The 12,331-nt window shown below is 42.0% G+C and overlaps 1 protein-coding gene across 18 annotated transcripts in view; it reads left to right on the plus strand.

Moving 5' to 3' along the window:
• Ryr2 (ryanodine receptor 2) overlaps positions 1–12,331 on the plus strand; it is a 585,615-nt gene that overhangs the window by 443,643 nt on the left and 129,641 nt on the right. For all 18 annotated transcript variants that reach the window (XR_005495333.2, NM_032078.3, NM_001191043.3 and 15 more), the window contains 6 exons: positions 1,438–1,515; positions 3,764–3,839; positions 6,281–6,404; positions 7,298–7,413; positions 9,520–9,584; positions 12,049–12,170. Coding sequence is in view for 17 of the 18 variants with exons in the window: in NM_032078.3 (NP_114467.2) it covers positions 1,438–1,515; positions 3,764–3,839; positions 6,281–6,404; positions 7,298–7,413; positions 9,520–9,584; positions 12,049–12,170 (581 nt within the window). In the remaining variant the exon portion in view is untranslated. The remainder of the gene's footprint in view (positions 1–1,437; positions 1,516–3,763; positions 3,840–6,280; positions 6,405–7,297; positions 7,414–9,519; positions 9,585–12,048; positions 12,171–12,331) is intronic.

Consider the following 12,331-nt stretch of genomic DNA (forward strand, 5'->3'; position numbering starts at 1 on the left):
CGCACACACACACACACACACACACACACACACACACACACACACACACACACGTACATACAGAGAGAGAGAGAGAGAGAACCAGAGCCAGAGATCTAAAAGAATGATTAGCTTTTTTACTTCTCCCTGACTCACACGCTCATTACCGGAATTTCCTTCTTCCTCATCATGTACTATTTATTTCTAATAAGATAATAGTTGAGATTTGTGAGAACACTCAGAGTTCTTCATGTCCTCCTCACTGGCTAGACTAAGATAAGGGATGGAATGCAGTGAAACTGAATGTTGACAAGCAGATGTATTCTTTATTGCTGGTTTACTTTGATGTGTCTATGTGTGTGCGTCTGTGCACCTGTCCACACACCTGAGCACACCTGCTCACAGAAAACTGAAGATGGTGTCAGATCCCCCAGAGCTGGCAATCCTGACCTACCTGATGTGCTAATGTGGGTGGTGGGAACTGAATTCTGGTCTTCTGCAGGCACCTAGCCATCCCTCCCAGCCCCTTAAAAAATTGTAGTTTATTATTATTATTTGAAAATGTCATGTATCTATTCAATCTGTTCATTCTGGGATGTTTGCTGACTTGATCTTGTGTAGGTAACCACAGCTGCCGAGAGTTCTTGTGTATATGGCCAAGTGAGATCTAGAAGACAGCCTTCCTCAGTCCGCCTCATCCTTTGGCTCTTATAGTCCTTCTGGCTTTTGGGATAGTCTCTCAGCCATCTCTCTATCTCTCTCTCTCTCTCTCTCTCTCTCTCTCTCTCTCTCTCTCCCCCTTCACTTTGTGTGTGTATTTGTCTATCTGTTTCTGTATATGTGTGTCTGTCTGTCTGTCTCTTTGTCTCCGTATGTGTGTGTGTGTGTGTGTGTGTGTGTGTGTGTGTGTGTGGTGGGTTCAGAGGATCAATCATGAATCTATATACTAGCAGTTACCCACTGTGAAAGGAGCTTGTCCGAGAGCAGCAGAAATCCATAGCTGTAAACATAAATACTTATATCCAGTTTTGGAAAGGAAACATGTAGAAATAAGGCAACACTGATCATTGAAGATCTCCCTGTGAGCCAGTAAGTGTTACATGGTGAAGTTGTTCAAATCTGTGTTTATCTTCACAACTGACCTACACATATACTTGTAAAGGATTATTTGTTCCTTGTAGCTTACCAAGATTGGAAAAACATTGTGATATTTGGGATTTCTCACATACTGTTGACTATTAATTATTAAATTTTTAGACTGTCTATCCCCCTGAGGTATTATGATTAAGTATTTGATCATACGTGATTGCAAAACACTCAAATAAAAATTAAGGTGCTTTAAAGATATTTTATTGTCTTTACCTCAGAAAACATACTTTGAAACTTGCATTGTGTTTCTGAAGGCCCTTTCTGCAGTTTTTAACGAGATACTGTTTTCTTTTTAAACAAATCATCCAGGTGTCTATAGATGCTGCACATGGGTATAGCCCCCGTGCTATCGACATGAGTAACGTTACCCTCTCGAGAGACCTGCATGTAAGTATCAAGTTTTCTCAATAGTCTCTAAAGCTCACTTATGAAAAGCAAACTAGAATGCTCTCCTATGCAGTTTACAGCATGTGTTGTTTCATGGTGATCATGCGATGAGTCGACAGAGTTTATGGTTATTATACACTGACCTTTTAGTACCCCGAAAGTTGATAACAAGAGTCCTCACAAGTCCTCACCTGCTTTCATCCCTCCTGCCTCCTGTAGCTGCGAGTTTGCTAAACCGTTTTGTTCTCGGTGGGTCCCACTCTGCATCTGCCCAAGAGCTCTTTGGATTTTTGAATGAAAGACACACACACACACACATACACACACACACACACACACACACACACACACACACGTTAATTTTGATATGTCATGACTAGCTTAATGGTGAGGCAATTCCAATCCTCTGCCTGACTAGCATACATTTCCTTCCAGTATTCCTGGCTCAACACCTTCTAAATTCTCCTTCCTCTGTCCCTTGCCAGTACAATCTCAAGGTCCCACCTTAGTCTACCTGTCCAGCCATTGGCTATTGGCATCTTTATTTCCCAACTGAAACCAGTTTGGGGCAGGGACCTGCAGTGTCTTACAAGCAAACGTGGGAATTTCCATGTAATTTGGGAATCCATTAAATCAAGTCCCAAGACCTCCCTGTGGTTTAAAGTGTTGAGATCTTCAGCTCTTGATACTTCCTATCCTGAGTCCACGATGGAACCTCCTATCACCTTGCTCCATTCCACCCAGGACATAGATTTCTCCTGAGTTCACTATTCTCCTGTTGTGCGTGTTTAATCATGTAGTGGGTTTCGGGGTCATCAGATTGACTGTCAGAGCAGGACAGTGCTTTGTCCAGTTGTCCTTATTTTACTTTGTGGTGGCCCCAGACTGTAAGCTCGAGGAAGCCTGAGCCATGGAACACAGGAGGAAAGATGGGCTCGTGCGTAACATGCCAGCATTGCAGGGCCCACAGAACTAGTACTCTCTGAAGTTTCAGGTCTTCTCTGGGAGCCTTGGTGAGCACCCCTCAGGATGAAAGTGGCTACCATTCAACTTTTTAGAGCTGTTCCCTTGGGGCAACAGAGAGGGATTGGTGATTAAGAGTACTTGTCCTTTCCTTGGAGGAACTGAGTTTATTTCCATCAATGTGAGCTCAGCAGCTCAGTGTCTGTAAGTCCAGCTCCAGAGGAGGTAGTACCCTCTTCTGGTCACTGTGAGGGCCAACACACACACACACACACACACACACACACACACACACACACACACACACACACTGTGGGTGCCCTGCCCTTTGTGGGTGCCCACAGAGAAACATACATAAACATAAAATACATGAGAAAGAGTTAATAATCAACCATGAATACCACCTTAATTAAGGACCACCTTAATTGCTCATAGTAAAGAATGCATATTTTAGTTTGCTCATCTATGGAAGTTGATTGCATTCCATTTGTCCCATACATAGCCCTGTGTGTTCTGTGTCACTAGGATGTATGCTTTGGAATGAATTATTTGGATGAAAGATAAAGCCTTACTTCCACAGAGCTTACATTACCAAGTCAGTGTAGAACATTGATCTCAGTATGATTAATGTTACTTCAAGAGAACTAAGGATATAAATATGGACTTAATGTGCTGGTCAAATGTTTGGTTTACTCCCCATTCTTGCTCATGCAAGAACCAATTGAAGTGACATTGTAATATAGACTATGAAAGAGCCCAAGAATATTAGAATTTTTCCCTCAAAATTCACAAGGCCTCAGAAAAGATAACATGTGTATTCTGAGACCCTCCATTTAATTTAGACAAACAATGATCTAGAAGTAAAATATTTGTTTACATTGGAATCTTCTTTTAGATATTTAAGAAGGTACAGGTTGGTTTATAAAACTTTTAGTTAAAACGCAAATTTGTATTTATGTCTATTTTTCTGTTCACACCCAGAGCTATTTCGAAGCTTCATCGGGGAATCAACAAAAGACACATTTAAGTATAATAAATAGCAAAGGCTATTCCCATCAAATCCACAGTGTGGAGATATTTACCATGCAATTTGTCAAATCATTAAAACCGTATGGAATCGGATTTCCAATGTGAGAAGGTTGTGTGTGACTACATTTTAGGTTCATTTCAGCACCAATTTCTGCTCTCTTGCTTTAAGACATGTCTGTGCGTCCTACCTGAGGAGACTGCTCTGTGCTCTTTCACAGAACTATCAGTTGACTTCTGCATATTTGGTCTGTTGCAGGCTATGGCGGAGATGATGGCTGAAAACTACCACAACATATGGGCCAAGAAAAAGAAAATGGAGCTGGAATCCAAAGGTAGTATTTCCTAGAGACCTTTATTTAAAAACAGAGTTTACTGTTGGCGCATAGGATGCTAATGAGGTATTCCTCTCTTGTGCTTAAAACCTCACCTCTCACTGTACCTTCATTATTCAAAAATGTTTCAAGCATGCCCACATCCAGAGTCCAAGAAACTGTAATTTCTTTTCTGTTAGTGTGTATTCCTTGAATTTATTAGTTTTCCCCTCCTCCCTCTTTGTATCTTAATGCTGACTGGATTTATACTATTCTGAAAACACCGTAATTAGTATGGAGGGGCTGGACACTTGTTTATTAGTATATATATTTGTAAGACTTTAAGCACAATCCTCACAGCTAACTAACCTGTCACCAGTCCTCTTGTTTACACTAGCTGTGTTACTGCCTCTCCTGTGCTTGGGTTTCCTCTTTCCCCACTCTCTCTAGTTTTATTGTTAGTGCTGGGGGTTGAACTCAAGCCTTGGGCATGCTAGGCCAGTGCCTTAGGGACAGCTGCTGCCAGGAACTATCCTCTCAGCCTTCCTTTTAACTTTGCATTTGAGACAGAGTTACCGCGAGATGTGAGGCTGGCTGTAAACATACTATGTCCCCAAAGTAGGCTGCCACTCTCCTTTTGCCTCTGGCTCCTGAGTTACAGGCCCTTTTCCCCTTACTCTTTTCTTTTAAATAATTTTTAGATTCATTTTGATTTTGTGTGTGTGTGTGTGTGTGTGTGTGTGTGTGTGTGTGTGTGTGTGTGAATGCAGTGCCCACAGAGGTAGAAATTGGGCATCAGTTCCCCTAGAGCTGGACTTGGAGATTTGGTGATTGTAATGTGGGTTCTGGGACCCAAAGCTGTCCTCTGGAAAAGTAGTGAGTGCTCTTAACCACTGAGTCATATCTCCAGTCTCTTTTCTACTCTTTAAAAAGTACCAATATGCTAATGAAATCTTTTCATGATTTACTTACATAAATGTATGATTCAAGCTAATACAATTTACATAGAAAGTTTCCTGCACGGTTATACATTTGGCCTGAATTTGTACACATATTTTGTGTGTGTGTGTATGTGTGTGTGTGTCTGTGTGTATGTGTGTGTGTGTGTGTGAGAGAGAGAGAGAGAGATTTCCCTGTGTGTTAAGGTTGGAAACCCTTAGTGATTCAGCATTGAACTTGCACAGTTTTATTTCTTCTAATTCCAATTTCTTTTTATCATCATTGCACCTATTTGTACATGAATGGATCTACTTTAGAAAAACAGGGAGAAAAAAATTATTGCTCACTCTGGTGTTTGGTGCCCTTGGGGAGTGTATGAAAGGTTAAGGGAGAATGAGAGACCAGGGTAGAAATGTGACTCTTGTAGCTCAGGACTTCCTAGCATACGCAAGGCCCTGGGGTTAATCCCTGGACACGCTAATGGCGAGAGAGGAAAAGAATAGAAGGCAAGAGTTAAAGTCTTAAAACTCAGTGACCAGGGTTAGGCCTGCACTTCTTTCTTCTCCACTTTGATGTGAACAAGCTCACAAGTCAGAGCAAGCATTGGTATATTTCGGGTAGCATCCTGGGAACTCTTGTTTATTCCCTGGACTCTCTGTTAAGCCACATATCTTTCTTCCCAAATAACACGCTCATACCTACACATCCAGTAAGCCAGAGCGAGGTGGGTTCCTGCTATCTAGAGGGGCTCTCACCCCTACTTATGATTCCTTTTATTTTGTTAATATGACAAAATCTCATGTAGCACAGAGGAGCTTGAACTTGAAATATAGCTAAGGATGGACTCCAACTCCTCATCCTCCTGTCTCCACCTCCCAGGTGCTGTAATGTAAGTATGTACTCCCATGCCTGAAAGATTCTTATGAGTTTTAAAATCTCATAAACCTATTTTCTATAATATCCATATTCTATAACATAATATGTAATATTATGTATAATATAATATGAATGTTCTAAATGATATCCAGGCGATTGCTAGAAGCTACTGGCTGAAAGCTTTTAATTTTTCAAATATTAGAAACATAATAGTGGTCAGCTTTTAACTTAGCATGCAATTTTGTATGTATTTATATGCATACTATGATCTAGTAGGTGCCACAAGAATTCTGTACTGAAGAGATTTTTTTCCTTTCTTTTTTCCTTGGAATAGAAAAACGAAGCATTACCTTAAAAACCCCTTTAACATCTCTCCTCAGTTATGCCTGCTTTATTGACTATTACCATGCCTCAACTTTAAGGCTCTGTCTAACAAAAGAACACCCTTGACTTTTTTCTTTCCATGGTGACAGCAGATGTAAACAGCACTTGATATTTCAAAAACATGCATTTTTCAGACTGGAGATGCTGGTTGCAAGGCTCATGGCATTGTCTGGGTGCCATCTCAGAGTGTGTGGTATGGTCCTTTATTTTTTTTTCTTGCTGATCTCTCTCTCTGTCTCCCTCTCTTTCTCTCTTTCTCTCAGGAGGAGGAAATCACCCCCTGCTAGTGCCCTACGACACACTGACAGCCAAGGAGAAAGCCAAGGACAGAGAAAAGGCCCAGGACATCTTCAAGTTCCTACAGATCAGTGGTTATGCTGTATCCAGGCAAGTGGATACCCATTTCATGTTCTTTCCAAGTTATCATTGGGATTCCGACTGAAAATGAGCTCAATGGTCTGATTAAACCCTGGGGGTGGGGGTGGGGGTGGGGTGGGGGAGGGGTGTGGGGTGGGGGAGGGGGTGGGGGTGGGGATAGGGCTGGTTAGTACATTCAAAGTACACGTTCTTGCTTCCCCTTCTGTTGCTGTGGTAAAACACCCAACAGAAGCAGCCTAAAGGAGAGAGGATTCATTTGATCTCCCAATTCTTGGTTGCAATCCATCTTTAGAGAAGTCAGTGGCAGTAGTTTGAAGCTCTTTGTTCCAACACCATGGAAAGCAGAGCATAATGAATGCACACGTGATTAGGACCCAAAAGAGCCTCTCCCTTTACACAGCCAGAGAGCAATGCTATTTATTTTCAGGCTTTTCTTACATCCCTTAGGGCAACCACACACATGCCCACAGGTCAGCCTGGCCTAGATAGTCCCTCACTGAGGCTCCTCTCACAAAGAATTCTAAGTTGTGTCAAGTTTAACCATCACACAGCGTTCTTAGCTGTTAGTTCCGTTAGTTCCTTTTGCTTTCATTCAGCTGCCTTCCGGTATTTCAGCAAACTCTAATGCAACACTTTAGAGTTGGAGATCGTTTGCTTTAGTTTCATACTAGATGCAAATATTCCATTTAGGTAAACCCCCTTTAGTCATAAGCGGTTAGAATATTATTATATTCAATTTTATGTGTAGCTTTAAAGTAAAATTTTGTCTTCTGAGATCTCGCTCTCTCTATCACACACACACACACACACACACACACACACACACTCTCTCTCTCTCTCTCTCTCTCTCTCTCTCTCTCTCTCTCTCTCTCTCTCTCCTTTATTTACTTTTGCTGTTCCAGAGGGTTCAAGGACCTGGATCTGGACACACCTTCCATTGAGAAGCGATTTGCCTACAGTTTCCTGCAGCAGCTGATCCGATATGTGGACGAGGCCCATCAGTACATCCTGGAGTTTGGTACGTAGCTGGTCTTGGTGCTCCTCATTCGGTTCTTGCTATTCCCAGAGCGTCCACAGCATAGAGGAAGGGATTGCTCCCACACAATGTCCATCTCAGTAGAAAGGAGAGCTAACAGCCAGGAGTATGTAACAGCCAACAAGTTGCTAGCGAGTGGGTCAAATTTGAGAACTTTAAAACATCCACACAGTGTTGTATGAGCGCACATGGATGACTTACACACTCACAGAAGTTTGGTTGCTGCCAATGCTTCCCCTACAATATGTTAGTAATGGCTTTTTGGCACAAAATGACTCTTTTTTTCTGAATCAAATATCTTCAGCAGTGGGGCAGCCAGGTTAAAGATGGTTCATATTTGAGCTTCTTGGGCTTTTTTGTTGTTGTTTGTTTGTTTTGTTTTTGAGGTAGGGGCTCACTAGTTTACTGTATTAAATAGACTGGTCTTGGATTTAAAGAGGTCTATGTGCCTGCTTCTGCCTCCTGAGTGTTGGGATTAAAGGCCCGTGTCATCACACCTGGGTTAAAACAGTATTTTAATACTGAAAATTTGACACTCTGGTGATGAGAGTTTCCTCCCAGGCCTTTTCATGCCACTGCATGGTAGTTTCACAGGGGTAGAGAGAACTGCAGGCTAGGGCATTAGCAGTTACTTTTCATGTTTCCCCCCTCCCCTCCTCTCTCCCTTCCTTCTTCCCTCCCTCCCTCCCTCCTTCCCTCCCTCCCTCCTTCCCTCCTTCCTTCCTTCCTTCCTTCCTTCCTTCCTTCCTTCCTTCCTTCCTTTATTTCTATTCCAGCTTCATTTCTGCTGCTGTGGTTCTGTTCTCATATTTCTTAACATATTTAATGTGGAAAGGGATATTTCTTCCTGAAATATTGCTGTTCTGGTTGTACACAACACTATCTTGATATATTTCAACACAAGGAAGTCCCTTAAAAGATATCTATAAGCTAGCAGATTGGAGGTGCAGGCCTTGAAATGCCAGCTACATGGGAAGCTGAGGCAGAAAGATTGCAAGTTCAAGGCCAACCTGGGCTACAGAGTAAGGTTAAGGCCAGCCGAGATAACGTCTTGAAAGCTAGCCTCAAAACAAAACAAAACAACAACAACAATAACAACACACACACACACACACACACACACACACACACACACACACACACACACACACATACCAGGTAGAGGGCTAGAGATGCCACCTACTGGTAGAGCACTTGGTGGATTCTTTGTTCTATCCTCAGGGAAGGGGTGGGGAATTGGGGGGAGGGGAGGGATTAAAATATAAAAAACAAGCAACCCCCCAAAACCTCCCAAAATTCATTTTTTGTTTTGATATCATAAAATATCACCTGTCTTCCAAAAAATTTACTCTGAATTTTTACCTAAGATTTGCTAAATCATATATCATCATTCCTATTTCTAATGGCAAAGGGTTTTGTTTTTTTTTTTTTCCTAGCACAAGTCGTTTGGAGCCTTATAAAATTTGGATCCTTACGCTCACCTCTGAACCTTTTAGTTCCACACAAAGTCCTGCATATTGACAGGGCTGCTTAGACTGTTACTACCTCTCCTGTGTATGCATGCACAGACCTCTTCTGTGTGCGTGCAAGGGGTTATGGAGACCGCCTTCCAAGCCAGGATGCTAAGGCTGATCATTCCTGACCTGTGTCTTTACACTGTAAACCTTTGGGGGAACTGAAAGTGGTTTTGTTTCTCATAGCAAATCCCCTTTTGTCAGTCCTCCACAGACATGCTCACAGGCTAACTTGATCTAGACAATTGTTCAGTTGAAACTCTCTTCCCAGGGACCCTTGGCTGTGTCAGGTTGACGGAGAACACTAACCGGCACACACGTCCACGGTGTTTTTGTACTTATAACTCTCCAAACGAGTTGGCCATAGCAACTGTCTAATTTGTGCATGACTGTTCCTTTAAAGAACTTGTATATTTCACCATGTTGCTGAATTTAACCCGTAATACTTTGGCGTTTTCTATTCAGTTTGTCGGGATGATACATGTAGGAAGGCATTTTAAACTATGTGTTTTGGAGACATCTCTTAAAGTGCTGGAAGTGCAACACGGACCACAACCCCTTTTTCTGTCCACAGACGGTGGCAGCAGAAGCAAAGGAGAGCATTTCCCGTACGAGCAAGAGATCAAGTTCTTCGCCAAAGTACAGTATACGACACACCTTGTTTCTGCTTCAGTTGTGTATTTACAAACTAGACCCATCAGATCGTCACTACCTTCTAGAATACACTTGTCTATAAATGCTCCTCTCAGTACAAGTACACACTCTCTGGCTCAGAAATGACTGCGTGACTAACATGACACAGGTCTGTCTGTGGTGTTCTCAGTCAGTACTTACCTCACGCTCACTCCGCTCTCCCCAACACGTTCCTCACACCATTTAGTTATGCCAAAAAAAGAGAATAAGCTCTAATTCCGGTGGCTCTCTTGTGGGAAATAGAGGATCTCAATTTCTTAACATTTTGTACATTTTTTGTTAGCTAATGAGCTTAGCTACATATGAATGAGCAGACACACACACACACGCAGGCACACGCACATGCACACACATGCACACGTTACTCTGGTCACAAATTCTGTGTTGTGGCAGTTCTCAGTCTTGCTCTTTCACAAGCTGAGGCTTGGAGGATAAATTGTTCATAGGGAGAGCATAGCCTTCATTCTAATCGGTCCTATTTCATAGGAACTTGTCAAGGGCTCTCCATATTGCTGTGGAAGTCATCACTTCCTTTGACCAATCAGTCAGCCACTAGGATCACTTACTTCCTCAGGTGTGTCAGAAAGTAGCCTGGCCTGGGGGCTGACACAGATACATTACTCTCGCCCTTAGACAAGTGTCTGTATCCTAACATCGCCTTGCAGTTAGGTTGGAGGCTTACTGTTATTGGCTGTTTCTACTGGCATTGGCGATAGTTCAGATAATTTCTATAAGCACCACGCTAGATAGATTTTCAAGTGGCCTGCTCTCCGAATGATTAACAACCTTCGGTTATATTTTTCAGAATTACACATTTGACTGGAGGTCTTGTCTTTTCTTTCCACTCAGAGTTTCTTACAGCCATACAAAGATGTGGTTTATGCCTGGATGGACATTGTTAGTGATAGATAGATGGTATATTGACAGGATAGATAGAGAGAAAGATGACTGCTAGAGAAATACATCAGTCATTTCCAACCACTACATTTTTTCAATCTCCTCTTGGTACCTAGTTATCAGAATGATGTATATTCGTGTCATGAATACACCTTTAAACTGCCTACTTACCCAACACTCCTAGTTGCTGATGATAGATGTTTAATGTGGCTTAATTTCATCTTTTGTTTTGATCAAATCTCTACTATCTGCCAGCCAGTATATTCAGGCTCTTAGAAAGACTTTCAAGAGAGTGATATTATATAAATTGTTTAGTCATTCAGCATAACTGTTTTATGCTGCAAGGTAGGAGAAAAACACTATTATCCAGCAAAATAGAGCAAGTACCAATTTAGGAGATCAGAAAGTAACTATATGGATCTAAAAATACAACCTTGTTTCTTGCTTTCTTTTGCCTAAAAGGCAGAGAGAGAGAGAGAGAGAGAGAGAGAGAGAGAGAGAGAGTGTGTGTGTGTTATTCTGTCCAAAATTATATATACAAATGCCTTGTAGGGGCATAGAACATAAGATTTTTCTCTAATGAGGTCAGTAAAGGTCACCCACCCAATGGAGCACCCCTGAGCTGAGGCCTTCTGGTAAGGAATGTGAAGAGTCAGAAGTATCTGTCACAAACAGGAAATTGCATGTACCAAGACATGTAGACAAATACACTGAGTAGAAGAGAGTCAACCCAGGGGGGCGGGGCTAAACTTGAACATAGCATTGACTTTGACTTTGCAAAGAAACATACCATTGTGTGGTTTTGAATGGATGTTCATTTCCCAGTCAACATCTACAAAGCATAAGTGATGGGGCAACCAGCCACACACAGTAGACAGTAGGACGAACGGGCCAATACCACACCCTTGGCAGTTCTCACACATAATAGCAACTCAGTGTGTGGTAATCCAGGAAACTTGAGAGCCCATTGGCCACTGTACTGCATTTTATGAACACTATCACATATGTCTCATATTGAGAAAATAAGGAGAATAATTCTGAACCATTGAAAATTGCTGTTCCTAGTAACTCCTAGCACATCCTACTCCACTCCCACTACATGCTCATACACATGCACACATACAAACATACACACATGTCCACATGCATACATATACACTTGTGCACATGTATATATACCACACATGCATACATACACACATGTGCACTGCATGCATACATATTTATGCAAATTCATGTATACACACATGTGCACATGCATACATGCACGCATGTTTACATACACACATGTGCAAATGCATATATACACACATGTGCGCATGCATACATACATGTAGGAATACATGCATATATATACACATGCATACATACACATATGCACCCATGCATGGGATGGAGCTGACAGAAGGGATCTAGATGTACCTACTGAATCAGCACAGACGTAGTATTGTCTGAGTTTTGGTTCTTCTTCCTATCATACTCCACTCCATAGATCTATTTTCTTTCCTCTCAGGTTGTTCTTCCTTTAATTGATCAGTATTTCAAAAACCATCGCCTGTACTTCTTGTCTGCTGCAAGCAGGCCTCTTTGCACCGGAGGACATGCGTCCAACAAGGAGAAGGAGATGGTTACAAGGTAAAGAGTGATGGCCTCAAAGCTTTATATTTGATTTTTTTCTTTGTGTTTACATTTGGGTCAGAGAACTAACCACAGGTCCTAGAGTAGAGGAGAAGGGTCTCCTCCTCTTTCCCCCGAGCCTAACACTAGGTGCACAGAGGCTCTGCAAGTTAACGTGT

This window comes from Rattus norvegicus, chromosome 17 (genome assembly GCF_036323735.1).
Source record: "Rattus norvegicus strain BN/NHsdMcwi chromosome 17, GRCr8, whole genome shotgun sequence".
Classification (NCBI taxonomy): Eukaryota; Metazoa; Chordata; class Mammalia; order Rodentia; family Muridae; genus Rattus; species Rattus norvegicus.